Genomic DNA, 15,806 nt, shown 5'->3' with positions numbered 1-15,806 from the left:
TTCATGACAGGCGGTGGTTCGCTGTGGATGACAGCGGTCGTGTGTTCGTTTTTGTGCGTGCGTGTGCAAGCGGGATGTTCCAAAAGTTTGTTTTTAGCCATTCGTTGGTTCGACTGGCGTCACATTGACGCCCTTCAACACAGACGGCCACAGGTAAGTTCGTCTTTTCTTTGTTTGGTTGAAAAACATTTCGCTGCAAGACGTTTCTTCACCGGAACGGAGCTCAAACGAGCGGCTGAGAAAAGTTTGCAATTACCTGCTAATAAAACGCGAATCGTGTTCGAGCATTTGTGCGAATTCCGTTATTCTGTCTGTTAAAAAAGAAAAGAGAGTTAAAGTCATTGCAAGTTGGTCATTACAAAGAATTGAACATTTCGTAGTCGGACCTTTACCTGTATGATTCATGCAGGTGACAAGACACTTCTTCAGGTGTAAATTTTCTTAAAACCAGAAATATACAGGAGGAGAGACGGTGGGTCTCCGAATCTCTGCTTTGGTTTTAAAAAAATCATATCATTATCAACTTTATGAAAAGCTGTTTGAGCGTCTATCAGTTCACCAGCAAGACAATTGAGCGCACTAGTAAAATGGCAAAGGTGCACTAGTAGAACGGCGGTCTTACCCGAAACGTTGAACTGCTGCTTCCCACTACTGCAGTACTTTTCAGCACGCAATAGTTGATCACCTTCACGTTTCTAGTGAGCCAAAGCTGCACCAGAATGTTGTCATGTCACTATACTATTTGTTCTTGTACTCAGGGCAACCATTGGGCAGTTTAGCCTCACAAGCTGTCATGACGTCAAAGGCAGGCTGCACAAACTCTCACTTCTTGACATAAAATGCAAGGTTTAACATTTTGTATCCCGTTGCAAGTTAACCGATTGAGACGCTGCATACATTGATATCCAGTACTTTAATCTCAGTCTTGAGAATTAATCAGCATCTCTAGATGCTTGTCACTTTTAACTGTACAGTTAAAATGCACACATCCACCTATTGTGCAGCTCCACTGTTCTCCCCTCTGCTTTCCTGTTTAACAGGTAGTCGAAAATCGACCAAAAGAAGCGGTCTCCATAGGTCATGCTCTTAGTTGGTCTAACAAGGGTGTTGTTATGGTGCACAGTACTCCCCTCTTGCTCTTTTTCCAGGGTATGCGTGTGTTGTTCATATAGGTTTTGGCATTTAGAAAAAAAAGATGCTCTGCAAGATGGTCATCATCTGGGTTCTGTTTGCAATTAAAAAATTAGATCATTAATGTATGTTTTTTTAGCCTTCTTTGTTTATTTTTAATGAAAAGTCTAACACATTTTAAACATGGGCAACTGAAAATGAGGTTGAACACACTTTACGCCATACAACTGTGATGTATGGTGGAGGGGATAACATGCTCGGGGCTGCTTTGCACCTTCAGGGTCTGGATGTTTTGCAATCGCTGGAAAAATAACTCCCATGTCTAATCAAGACTTGTCTAACTGTTTTGTAACGTGCGACGATCACCTGACGTTTGGTGCGGGTCAGATTTTTATTTATTAATTAATTTATTTTTTGAGGGGGGTGGGGGGCTACTTTTTCTCCAAAGTGAAACATTGAAATATATTGTTTGTGTGATATTAATTTAGGAAAACTGTGTTGTTGTAATGATGAATATAAGAAATCCAGGTATTCCCAAGGATTCACTTACTTTTTTCCTGCAACTGTGTACTGGCGTTATCGTGTACGTTACGACATGAAAGAGCCCTCATGTCCTAATGTTCCTTTGGAAATGACTTAAGTGTGTCCCCTGTTGATTTAGTTTTTCTCCTCTTAGTTCAGAGAGAGAAGGTGCCAGAATGGTTTTGTTACATAAGCCTGTAGTGTGTTGCGTCATTGTTTTGGGGGCCCAATCCATAAAACTGTAGTTTTGGCTTAATGTGTGCCCCTCAAAGGCGGGGAAGGAGGTGGGAGGCAGACGGGCTATTGGAAGCAGATGCTCTTCTTTTTGGTGGACCACAATAGTGAGGAGGCACCACCTGTAATTTACATGGACAATGGAGTACTTTTCATTTATTTATTTATTTAAAAAAAAAAAAAACCTTGGCTGTGGCTTTAGTCCATTAGTGTTTGTTGACTAACCAACACGTCATGTTGAAAGTATGGTTTGCGAGCCCTACGTTGCCATGACTTTGAAGTAAAAGCACAAAACTGCAATGATTTATAGGCTCATAATCCTCAACAACCGCACCCCTTTTGTTCTCACTATTTTCCCCTCAATTCTGTGTTGTGCCCAGAGGTTTACTGTTTGTCTTTGGTCCGATTTTTAAGTATCTATTCATTCTTTTTGGATGACTATCATGTTGCAGAGCACGATATTATGAAAACAAATTTCTTTAATAAGGCTCGTAATTTGTGTAAAGGTCTGGGCAGTAATATGCCGTTTAATGTTGCACACAACTTTGAACCGCACTAGAGCATAGCTCACGAGGTAAATTGAGGGGGAATTAATTTCTTACCTGTGCATGTGCTATTGTTATTTTTTGGGGGGGGCTTTTTCCCGATCTCTTTACCCAAAGGGACCAGCCTCATCAAAAAGGGAAAAAGAACAGAGGGCGAATACTTTAATGGTAGTTAATTCTTAGTTCATTTTCTATGAAGTTCTTAATTCGTTATGTAGTGAAATGCTAATCTTAAAATAACAAACTATCTAAAAATGACTGGCTAAAAACACGTGGATTACTACTTAACTCATATCTCACAATATTAATCAGAATGTGGGATAACAGAATATAGTGTTATAAAGAATATTTTTTCTTTGGGGTTGACTTCCCCTTTAAGGATGATGAAGAAAGATTTCTTGTCTGATAACTCCTCCACCCTGATGTGTGGTCACTACATTAGAGGAAGACGGCAGGATGCACTCTGTTGTCCACACTGTGTCAATACCGACCAATTCACGTCACAGCTACCACGCAGCAGTGTTTTCCATTTGCAGAAAGATATTTGATAACTCATAACAGCAGTACAATAATTCTAGATTTATCGCAGTTGGCAACATTTAGAGGCACTAGAGGAGGCGCGTCGTTGAGGTCGTGGCCTAAATCTGATTTGACACAGATTTAAAGCAGGATGAAGTAAGAAACACAGCTACTCTCGCTTTACCGTAAATGGGCGGCATGGTGAAAAATTAGGTGGATCAACAACAGACTGTAGACTTGGTTTAATGAATCACAAAGTGGCTGCAACATTAACACCAATTTAATATCTAAGGAGATCCAAAACAAGATGCACAGTACTGTTTATAAACATTTATACAAATAAAAAGATTTTAATGCTTAATTTTAGAGATAATTTATCAATTGTATCCTGAAGGAGGTTTTCCCCATCGGTGACCGTACTCTGAATAATTTCTGATAGTGTCAAATAAAACAGACTTTAACACTAGAGCTCTAAAATTGTTGGTGTCGGTCTCCCAGAGCAACTGGATCCAGCTGCCCAACTTCTCATTTGCAAGTTTCTCACTGTGAGGCGGAGAGAGTTCAGTACACAAACACCCCCTCCCTTATGAAGAGCTGACATTCTTGTCTGCATAGATACCTGCGGCTCATGCTGATCACATGATTGTCTAGCACAAGATCCTCGAATGGTCCTGGTAGGTCAAATGGACACACTTTCCGCCGATGCTCGTGTTGTTGTCTTGATGTTGGAAATATGAGACCTAAACAGCTGCTGCGGTGACACAATAGTCGATGTTGCCAAGCGCACGCCCGCATGCATACGCGTGGTTAAATTGAGTCAGTGAGTGATAGAGGACGGCGTCAGGGACAGGGACCTTGATAACGTTCTATTATTGTTTTTCATGCACTTGGTTTGAGTAGGCATTGTTTTTCATAAAACTAATAACGGGTATTTAAGGTCATGTTTTGTATACATTTAATAGTGGAATGAGTTGAGAACAACAACTAGTAATCTATTAATGGTCAGCTAACATTAGAATTATTAAAGGGGAAGTCAACCTGAAAATGTTCTTTTCAAGAGTATGTTCTAGGCAGGCCCACTCGTCGAAACGTGGCATTCCAATTAATATTGCGTTTGCGGAATATGAATTAAGCTGTAAAATCCAACCGTTTTTAGCCATCTCAGGCGGTGGCCATTTTGTCACTTGTGGAATGACCTATCCCGGCTCACTTGTTTACTGAGGTGAAGCCATGATTGGTTGTTATCTGGGACCTGAGCAACTGTCATGTCAAAAAAGAGACTTTTCCATTCAAAACTCATCACCATTAATGCTGCATTGAAATTGAAAAATAAATTCCAATTTTTAAACTCTAGAACTGACTTGGAAAGGTAAGGTTTTTTTTTCCTTTCACCAATTTTTGAACCTGCCTAAAGTTCTTTGTGGGAAGTAAATGCAAATTAATGTTTACCTTCTTCGTTCTTCTTCAGGTGGCACAAACATTTTTTGGCTATGTGGGCTGTTGTTTCAAACGGTTTTCTTTTTAATATTTAAACAAACCTTGAAATATGCTCCCGACTGCTCAAGAACCAAGAGTCTGACCATTCTATTGAATTACTGAGAAGTCATGCTCATCAGAGTATATCATGTAAATAGTTCCCATATGTAGTTAGGCATTTTTTTTTTTTTTTTGTGAATTCCAAGTCTGAAGACCCATTCATGAAGTTGCGCACACACAGTGACACTTCACCAAGCTTTATGTCGACTGTTCATTTGCATAGCGTCATGATCACAGTCATACGCCCATTTAGAGATGTGTTTTTGTTTATATAATAAGATTTGACTCTTGCGTTAGCTTTTTAGTCTCGGGACATGAGTCATGCTGAAAGGCAAGGGTTGAGTCATCGAGGTTACAAAAAGATTATCGAAGTTGTTTTGGTTCTCCTTTCGACTTTATGTGGTCATGTTATGTGCTTTCCTGATTGACAAACTGATTCTATTTCAAGATTGAAGCCTTCTGGAAGATCTGCAAAATAACTTTCAAAATCAGTAACGTGTGTAGTGAAGCGTGCGACCTCATGTCAGCTGGTTATTCCCCACCAAATATGTCTAGCCAGTTAGGACTGATCCCCAAAGGCGGGGTGATTCATGTGGTGTTATTGGACGGAGTTCTTGCTTGTTATAGCAGTGGTCCCAAACCACTGGTCCGCGGGCCACTTTAGACCGGGCTGTGGCGGCCCGCACACACAATTGACGCATGTCAAGATGCTTATTGTTTCGGTCATATTACGCTAATGTTAAACCAACAAGATGACACAATGAGTAAAAACGATATCACGTGCGAAGGACCGCTTTACACACTATGCAGCCGGCCCTCCACCTTGGATAGTTTTGACAACATTGCCACCTGACAGTGAAACTTTTTGAGAATCTACCGACTTTGCTGTTATGTAAACATACCTTGAAGAACCACTCGACTATGAACACTCCTCGGCTTTTCAACTTCTCAATTTGTGGCCGCTAAATCAAAAAATGGTTGCGTGGACCTGTTTTGTGTTCAGTCCGCTTTGCAAAAGAACGCAAATTGTCGTGTTTTGCAAGAGAAACAAACCGGGACATCTGGCCGGTCACATTGCATTACAGGAAGAGCACAACTTGGAGGAATCAACTTTGTTGAGCAGTGAAGAAGAGTTTTAGTTTGAATTTTTTGGGAGCAGCGTATGAATTTCTGCTGCTGTATTATTTTATGTGAGGATTGGAAGTCCACATAACTAAATTTCATGCTGCCAAGGGACATACCTTGTCTTTGCATGAAGTCCTACAGTTAAAAAATTGGCATGCTTCATTTGTCGATACATTTTTCACATTTAAAGTTATTTATTTTTTAAATTACTACGAGTTAAAACAACTAAAATGGTAATAAATACTACTTTTTATTCCACCCATGGACAAAAGGTTTTTTTTGTAATCAAGTATTAATTTAAAGTGAAACCTAAAGTTTAAAAAAAAAAAAAAAAAAAAAAAAAAAAGGAAAACAATGGAGTTGTTCATAGATTTGGGAAAGAAATCAGAAAACAGTTGCGCTATGTTTAGTGTTGCTTATTTCTACTTAGTCTTTTGTTCTGTTAAGTGGAATAGTGATCCATGCTGTATTCTGCTGCTGACTTGTTTGTGGGCCTAACATTGTCTTAAAAAAAAAATAGTGCAAAAGGCTCAGGCCGGGTTAGACCGGATCATAAATTGCTGAGCGATTGATTTTCTGCAGGGAAATGAAGGAGGGCAAACTCTTTGAGGTTGTCTAAAGTTAACCTCATTGTTTTAGCTTCTATTTATATTCAATATTTAGAGCAAAAACACAACTCCGCTACTTTCTGTTATTTTTTAAAATATTATTGGGTAACAGTAATCAACTCATTCAACAATTTCTTCTTATAATGCCACCATGAATAATCAGTAGGTGTTGATTACATTCCAAAACAATATGTCACACTGAGCCAAGAAAGCAAGACAGTACCAGGGATTGTTGAGGTCATACCTTCTGCCAACACTAGATGGCATTGTTTGTCCATTTCATGACATTGAGCACAGTATGCAACTCGTCATCCATCATATTGTGTGCAGGTTCTATTCTTAAGTTCCTCCTATAAGTTATCTTGTCACGTTTCATGTGGTCCACTATCTGTCGGATAAGACTCGCCACTCTTCGCGCTCGCCATCTGATTGATCTGACTCGGTGTTGATGTAGTGGGGAAAGCACCGTTCTAAATTTATCAACCCGCACCCCCCTTTTGGGCTCATGCCTGTTGTAGATGTATCCACGTCACATGGACCCCCTAAAGGAGTGTCGTAGATCGAAAGTGGTGGGGGATGTTGGGGGAGTGGGGGTGGGGGGGTGTTGGCGGGTGTTTGTCGCCACGGCAAGTTGACCTGTCAGTCCATCTTCTGTCCCAGTAGTCTTGTTCCGCAAAAGTCTCCAGAGCTCTAATCTTCTCCAGCTCACCTCAAACAGGAGAAACTTCTAATATTGACCCAGAGCGTTTCAAACTTTTAAATTGAATGTCTTTCTAAGAAGATCAAGAAGGTATGTGGTTTTTATTTTGTGTGGGGAAAACGCTGTCTTTCAGTCCTGAAGGACACACTTATTACATCTTTTTGGCTTATTACCAGTTTATAAGCTTTGAACATTTTTTTCCCTCTCCAAATTTAGAGTTAAATTCCTTAAATGGGTCAATGGGTCAGTTTTTATTGGGGGTCCCAATTGCCAATGAGGAAAATGCTGGAAGCTATTTTAATGATCCTCAAGCAGGCAGTTCTTGGATCAGGTTGTTTAGATACATTTTCTTTTGTAAAAATTTGCCTGTTCATTTTTTTTTTTTTAGTACATTATGTCAACTTCAAAACAATACTTGAGCTGGCACATCGATTTGAAAAGAAATTGCTGTTCTAAATTCTGAAAAATAATTTTAACTTTGTCATTTTTATTCGGCTAAAGTGAAGTATTTTCGGGTGTAATTGTAATTCCTCACACTAAGTTGCTAATGGATACACACGTCGAATGTTCCAAGCCGTGTACCTTTTGGATGTCAGCTGAAAACATTGATCAAAATAAGCCGTTTGTGTCAAACGGTGATCTCTTAACGTGACTCACTGTGTGTGCTTGGTCTGCAGTTGTTCATTGTGCCGCACCTGCTCTTACTCTGTCAGAACGCCGACAGAAATAGAGTGCTGCCTAGCACAGCAACACACACCAAACATTCATGAAAGTTTTTCCGTTCAAATTTGAACGCTTCCACTCGTCGCTTATACTCGCATGAGTGTTGAGTAAAGTGCTGAAATTCGAAATGAGGTCATTCGAAATTGTGACGTTTTAAGTGACTGGAACTTTAGGTTCATTTCATTTGCAAAAACGAATATGAGGTAAGTGTATTACCATTTTTACTTACGAATTTTGAATAAACTGGGACATTTGCGTGATTCAACTGTGGCGATCTGGGTGGCTGGTTTATTTTTAAATCCTGACCCAAATATGCACAAGGCCTGGTTTAGTGACTTAGTTTGATGGTCTGATTTTTGAGCGTCGGCTGAGGAGGGTGTGGGGTGTTGTCAGCTGGACTAGAGTGGAGAGTGAGGAGGTGTGCAGCATGATGCTGTGATAGTCTTTTGTTTCACATCGTCACAGCTTAAGCGGCTGTGATGCCATCCCTTTTTTCAGCGTAGTGATTGTGGTGTCACTGTGGTTGAACTGGCTCAACTCAATCACAATTTATCTCCGTATGGGGCCAAGAGCAAATCCGAGTCATCAGAAATTTGAGCTTCACTTCTGATTGTACATTCAGTTAATATTAAGGGAGTATTATAATATTATACAACCAATCATTTTTGTCCATGCCACTTGGACTTACTTCTTTTTTTTTTCCCCCCTCTCTCTTGTTTGATTTTTATTTTATTTTTTTTCCAGAAAAAAACAAAACATTTCATTTTCAATTCTTGTCCAACGAATGATAATTCTCTCTGCATGTTCTAGACTCTATGCCAATGTTGTATTGCTGCCTGGAGGCGATGAGCCATGGAAGAGTTCTCTGTTGTTTGAGTTAGCTCCACTTCCCAAATGTTCTTTTTTAAAAAAATTTTTTTTTTTTTTTGGACCCGAGTCAACAGCGCCTTTGCTGGTTGCAGCCTAGCAGTGCACTCCATACGCCTCAGTTGTATCAACACCATTCTTGACCCCTTCCACAGGTTGACTACTTTAATTAACAATATAAACCCTAGCATTGTGCAATGTTGATATTATAGAAGACACATTTTTCAGAGGTTCCAGTCTTTGTAGTTCCATTTCCCTCTACTGATGATTTGTCGGCTCGCTTCACACTAAGAAAGGGTTCAGAGAGAGCACTTCCCACCAATGCCTCTCCTTCAGCTTATGGGTTCCAATTGGGCAGTTGTCCATGGCACTTAAGCGATGGAAACAAATCGCCGGCAAATGCAATCAACCGCATATTCTGTCTTTGGAACACCGAAGACCAGATGTGGGCTAAGTGTCAGAATGGAGCACACATTGTGCGTACATGTTAGGGCCAAGGCTAAGGCCGGGGCTAGGCAGGGGCAAGGAGGGTCTGGCCCCCTCAAATAAGTGTTGTGCCCCCCCCAAACTAAATAGCCCAAAATATATTATATTTCACATGTTTTAATTATTTCTCGCCTCTGCTCCACTTTTTTAAATTGTTGCTTGCCCCCCAAGTTGTTTCTCAACTCCTCTCAATCTCCCCTCGCCTTTTCACTTTGCTCAGTTTGTACCGACCGGAGGCCCAACTTCCAATCACCCTTCAGTATGCAAATGAGCCAGTGTCAGGTTTCTAATAGCAGTTTATTGCAGTAACATACCTAATTGCTAATAACATAATAAAAGCAGGAGTTAATATTATTATTGGAAATATTTATTTGTTCAGTCAACAACAACAACAACCAAAACCATATAATCAAATTCTACAAATAGCTCAGTTGTAGCCTATAGTCTCCTCTTAACTTAAAAACACTTCATTGCGCCTCTTTGAAAAATGTCCTGGATGAAGGTTCATTGATGCATTATTTAAATAGATTTTGTTTACTGAGTCAGTTCTTCAATAAGATGCGTCGCTCGACTTCTGCAGCACTTCATTGGCGTCGACGCAATCCCAATTTGAGAATGCTTATCTGTTTTATTTTAGGAAAGCCATGCTGAGGTCTGTGCTTCGCCGTGTGTGAATAGACTGTAAAATTTCCACGGAAGGTCAGCATTGTCGTTGTGTGTCTATTAGTAGTATGAATGGAAAGTTTTGGACTTGAGGTGGTTGTGATAGTAAGCTGATTATGAGGATGGAAGTTTGAGGTGTACCATATATGATGTGAGATGTGGGTTTGTGGGTTTGGGTGCTGTGAGTACTACACAATCAAATAATGAGGCTTTAAAAAGGCCATGATCTCTGGCATTACCGGATGTTAATATTCTGGAAGTGTTTATTTAATAATGACTGACTGTACAAGTGAGCTTGTCCAGACTGAAATCATCCAGTTGTTGACTGAACATCTGGGGAGGTGATTAGTGGAGAGGAACAACTCCATTATGCTTGTCTGGTTTGATTTCACAATTGTTTTTGGATATGGTAGACCGACTTTGTTGAAAATGAATTAATAAATCACCACTTCAACCCAATATACACTCTTTAATTCCATTGTGGTACTTTAGAATTACATTTAGTTGTTTTGCTTCGATCATGTCGGCTTTAGATTACTTTTGCCCCCCCCCACGCATATTGCACAGGGATCAGTTTTGTTGCGCAGAACGTAGGTGGTTTAATTTTAAATTAATACGGTACGTACCTTTTCAGAATTCAATTGTTGAGGAAAATGTGCTGCAAGTATATTTCCTTGTGTTTTTTTTTTTTTTTTTTTTTTTTAAAGATTGGTTGCCGTAGTTGTTTCAGTTGTACTTCGAGTTTGTATTTGGTGACGTTTTAAAATAATTTTAGTCCAAGCCTATATTGTAGGCCTCTTTGTACTGTATGCTTGTAACGTACAATTGAATGCCACATAGGAATGCATGATCATAGTCCTGCAATCCTGGTTTTCAATGAGTCGTTTAAATTTCAGATTTACTAAATGTTGTAGCAGAGGGAGGGAACAAAAAAAGTCTGGGGCAAGTAATACTTGTATCTCTTGGCATGAAAATGTTACCACAAAATGATCTGAACAAGAAAGGAAATGATTGTTGGACAATCTGCTTTTATTCAAGACCAGTGACCTTGTCGTGCTCTCTAGAACTGTTTTTTTTTTTTTTATTTTGTTTTTGCTTTCTTTACAGTTTTTGGGAAAATTATTCTTTAATAGATTGTATATCCTGGAATAAACCACCTCTTTGTCACTGACCTTTTGACCTACCCTCTTATATTTGACTTTAATTTTTGGTTTGAAATGGTTACATGAAAATGAAATCACTTTAATCATGTTTTTTTTTTTTTCTTTTTTAATTCTCTTTTGCCATTTTTCTCTCTTGCTTGACCTGACCCTACAAATACCCACCAAGGTTTCAGTCCTAAGTAGAGGTAGAGAAGCGTCATTCGAGTAACCTGTAAGGTCTTGCCTCTTCTCAGGAGTCCGGCCTCATCGTTGCTAATAACAGGGTAGTAACCATTAGACATTTTTTTTTTTTTGCAGCGCTGATCTCATCGTTGACAGATGAGTCAAAGAAACAAACATTACAAATGAGTCAAACAGACCTACAGGACATACAGGTGTTACGTGGTTGGAGGTGCAAAGGTGATGATAGCATTAGAGTTATCGGGATTTGTGTTCCACCATTCACAGCACTCACTTTGGAGTGTCTGTCTGCGTAAACGTGTTTAAATGCTAGTCGATGAGCTCATCTCAGCAGACATAAAGATGTCATCTCTTGTAGTGCTCTCAACCCTGACTCACTGACGGTGCTGCAGGGGGGGGGGGGGTGTAGGGGTACGACCCCCCCTGAAATATGCTTGGATAAGTGACTTTTGGGTGTTCTCTGATAATCCCCCAGCACCCGAAGCGAACATATAATAATTTTGTTTTTATCTGCGTTTTCGGAAGAGTTTTAGGGCTTTGTAAAAAAAAAAAATATATATATATAAATAAAAAACACAAATAAAAAAAATTAATTAATAAAAAAATGGAATATTATTTCAAATTGACCCTCAAAACGGCTTCCATTTCCAGACGCATTTAGTCCAGGGAGATAAATATATTATCGCCGCAGTCATGAATGACCTGGCTCATGTTGACAGGTTTATTGTGTATGCCGGAGATAGATAAGATACACTTTGCTATTTTCCCGTCAGCATCAGAATAACCACGTTGGGCTCCATGCCAGGCTCCTTGTGAGGCCTTCTCAGCGCAACGATAAGCGCATCATTGACACACTGACGAACAGAGGGTGTTTGCGTGCAAGTTTTCATGTGTTGTTTTTGGCATCAACAGATGCCGTAATCCGAATAGGAAAAGGGTTTATCAAATAAATGGCTTTGTTTAATTGGAATTGATAGTTAATGTAAGTGTTTAAAAAGGGGAGTTGTCTGACAGTTTAGATAAGTTTCGCTTTTTGAGACAAATATTCATGGATGTCTTTTGATAATTTGGTTTGCGGATTGATCACTGATCTTGTCTGTGTGTGATTAATTCCTTAATTCTCACTCCGTGTCCGTAGACGTGGATTGTTGTTCTCCGTGTGCCCTGAGAGGAACCGAATCATCTTCTTGCTTTCAGTCAGCTGGGACAGGCTCATGCTTTCACATGACACAGAACAGAATAAGTGGCGTAAACTCCCAGTACAAAAGCGTAAGGGCAAGTTGTTAATTGTTTTGATCGCTTTTAGCTGCAACGTCACATTGCAGAGACAACACCAGACAATTGATTTGTAAAACTCTCTCTAAAACTCTAAAATATGAATTTGCCATTTAAAATTTTAGTCATTGATTTCAAATGGTAGAGTCCTGTCCAGCTGTTTGTTCTCCTAACTGGAAAGTAAATTGAAACACGAAGCACGCGCCCATATTTTTTCGCTTACAACCTGTAGGATTTGTTTTATTGAGTTAGACCTGAGTGCCGTTCTCCTGTCGTATTTTTCTCAATTTCACTTGGGCTCTCTTTCTTGCCATTTCTTTTTCCACTGTGTCCCGTTTTATCTACCTTCCTGCGTCTGTCCCTTTTTATTTAATTCCTGCTGGAACAGGACTGGAATTTCTCATCAGGCTGAGAGGGTTATTTGTACTCTTCTCGTCCTGCTCACTTTGGTTTACTCCCATCTCGCCTCTCTCCCCCCTTCCCCTCATGTCCAGCACGAGTTTCTTTGGCAACCCGCTAGTGTTTAGGAGCCAAGGATTTGGAAAGCAGAACTCTCCTCGGACACTCCCAACTTTCCTTGCCTCTCGCATTCATCTTTTTCGCTCCTCTGTGTCTGGAAAGCTTATTCAAACCTCTCGGCTGCAATCCGCCTGTGTCATCATTAATGAGCTTAGCATGTGCAGCACAGCTTGTAGCTTTGCATGTTGGTGGGCAGCCTGATTGGGTAGCAAGAGAACTCACCCGGACTTCCTTTTTTATGTTAGCCCTGCAGCTAGACTCTAAACGCTCTCTCCTCCCTGACTTGAATGCTACCTGACTTCACTCTCTCTCCCTCACTCGCTCGCTCTTCCTCACTCAGCCCCAGAGCTTTGTCAGAACTGCTTTGTCGCTGCATCACCTCTCGTGCAGCTGCATCTCTTCCCTTTTTTTTTTTTTTAATTCAAATTTCTCCTGCAACTCTTTTTTTATGTGAGGGGGGGTTCAAAATGTACCGTAACCCGTGGATATCTAATTATCTGAGCCATGTCAAGTTTTGCAGTGAAGGTAAGAACATTTGTCTCTCGGGCTCAGGTCATAGGTTTGGGATTCAGTTTTGGAGTTGGTGACAGATTACGCAGATCGAGGAGCTGGGGATAAGATCGTATGAGTTGTCAGGTGATACACAGCAGACTTGCTTCCTTTCTGCTCAACGACCTCCTTTTCAGGCAGCTGTCATTGCACTGCAGCTGTAGCCTCCAAGGACAACAGAGCAGAGATAAAGGACTCTTAACTATGCAGTGGTCTTTTTTTCTAGGGAGGCAGCTTTCTGGGATGTGCTTACACCTGGTCTTAAACTTTGAGGAGAAAAAAAAAACCGGTGTTCTCATTCAGATATCCTGACATTAACAAGCCACCATTCTTCTTCGTCAAATTTAGAAAATGTGTAGATGAATAATGAACTAATTCTCCACTAATGTGAACTACTGCCACAACAATAAAAATGTTGGTCTATTTATACTGAACATTTGCATTAAAGTAGAATACTTTCTTGGATACCATTATATTGTGCAAGTCGTCATATTTCTGTGGCTGGCCAATGTTTGCTGTCGTCTGTATCTCTTGAGTGTCAAATGTGTCTCCAGACCCGTCACTGCAGCACTGCAGCCATGTGCCATGCATGTATTGGAAGTATGATAAACTTAGTGAGAAGTGAGCCCAAGTGAAAGTTTTTTTTTTTTTTTTTTGTATGTTTTTGCACAATATTGCGAAACCTCATTGTGTGAGTCTCAGAATCAATTCCCACTCTTATTTTAGTTACAGTGGCATGTTCACATTAAGGCATGTGTTTCAAGACCAATAAGAGCTGTTTGTTGAGTTTGTGAGCAATCTAAATTCTCTGTTTTGTTTACGAATTGCATGAATCCTTAAAAAAAATGTTGGTGTGTGCAAATGATTTTGCACTGGTGACTAAGCGCCAATCTGTGTCTGCTACTCATTACCTCCCGTCTTTGTGATGCTTTCCCAGCACAGACTGAGTGTTGAGACCTGCTTCCCCCAGGTGGGAATAGCTTACAATCCACAAGAAGCCGCTCACAGTTTGAGGCTTTTATGCCTGATGCAGGGAGTTTGGTTGATTGAACATCGATGTTCTTTGCTGCCTGTTTGTCTACCGTTCTTGGCACTCATTAGCTCAACATTGAAAAAAAGATTCATACTTCACTTAATCATGTTTGCACAAGATTAAAATGAGGCAACGGAAGTTTTCCCTCTCCTCTTGCAAATAATAGAATGTTAGGCTAACATGTATTAATCATTTGCAATCGATGCACAATATACATTGAAATTAACAAAATTCAAAGTACTTTTTAGATATTTTGTCATCACATTTTTTATTACCAGCAAATTCATGTAAAAATAAAACTACACATTATTTTTATTTTTATTTTCCTTTTTAATTTTTTTAAATTTAATTAATTAATTTATTTATTATTATTATTATTATTATTGTTATTATTGTTATTATTATTATTATTATTGTTATTATTATTATTATTATTTAAATACAGAAAAAGGGCCAGCCCAAGAAAAAGTTTTCAAATAATGCATGAACATTAATGATGCAATCAGGCATGAATCTATGCGGCCTACGTCCAAGTTAGGATTATTCCGTCTTTGAGGCGTGCACACTGAGTGGCATTTTAGTTCTTATTAGCATTGAAAGCCTAATTGGCTTATTGTGTAGCCTTTTGTTAAATCTCAATGTTTTCAGCCTTGGCTTCACCTCAGTTTGCGAGTTCCCATCTGTTTTTGGAACGCTTTGCCTTCCAAGCTGTTCCCAGTAAGGCTTTAGTCACAATTTGAGGCTGTTCCCCTCAATGAATGGTGAGGGCAGACTGAGTATGTGGGTAATTGCTTGGCAAAGTAGACGTCTATGTGCGCACATACACACAGTGTGATGTAATGCAGTCAGCTAAAGCATGACATGTTTCCTTTTGGACGCCGTAATCCCGAGCATCAAAGTTAATCCTATATCTCACCTTGAACATATGTTCTGCCCCTGTTGGCTCTTGGGTTTTGCTGCACTTTGTGGTAATATTTGGCAGCAGGCTCATCCAATGGGACAACTTGGTTTCCTTATAGACAGCTGGCCTTTTAATATTTCGACTCAAAAGCCCTCTCCTGTTTGAGATTCTGAGTGACTGTCCACTGATCTATGACATCATTCTGATCTTTGTCATTGTAAACTTAAGATATGGTGAGGAGGGATTCCAGGAGAATTCTTTCTCGGCTGTTTCAGACAAAGTGCATTCCAGTCCGTATCGGAGACATTCCGAACTCTTTGATCATTTTGACGGTTTTTATGTTTATGTCTGATTTACCATTTGTATTGTTAAGGGGGATCTAATGGCTCACATGTCAACCAACAAGCTCTATAAGGTGTAAAGCTCATACAGCTTAGGTTTCAAGTATTTGTAGAACTGACAAAAGCAGCGAGGCAGCTGCCCCGGGAGGGAGAAATCCGACAGGATTTTAATACAATAGCAACCTA

At 39.8% G+C, this 15,806-nt stretch overlaps 1 protein-coding gene across 10 annotated transcripts in view; it reads left to right on the top strand.

Annotated features, from left to right (window-relative positions):
* The window catches only part of svila (supervillin a), a 45,553-nt gene continuing 29,747 nt past the window's right edge, over positions 1-15,806 (top strand). For 4 of the 10 annotated variants that reach the window (XM_088282949.1, XM_088282945.1, XM_088282943.1 and 1 more), the window contains exon 1: positions 13,227-13,321. In XM_088282949.1, the coding sequence (XP_088139075.1) occupies positions 13,264-13,321 (58 nt within the window). In that variant the 5' untranslated portion in view covers positions 13,227-13,263. Of the gene's footprint in view, positions 154-13,001; positions 13,322-15,806 lie in introns of those variants that run through there. The other 6 variants (XM_088282946.1, XM_088282948.1, XM_088282944.1 and 3 more) reach the window with 6 other exon arrangements.

Source organism: Idiotropiscis lumnitzeri, chromosome 19 (genome assembly GCF_059441095.1).
Source record: "Idiotropiscis lumnitzeri isolate Australia: NSW breed Sydney's pygmy pipehorse chromosome 19, RoL_Ilum_1.0, whole genome shotgun sequence".
Taxonomy (NCBI): domain Eukaryota; kingdom Metazoa; phylum Chordata; class Actinopteri; order Syngnathiformes; family Syngnathidae; genus Idiotropiscis; species Idiotropiscis lumnitzeri.
This window is presented reverse-complemented; position numbering and strand designations above follow the sequence as displayed.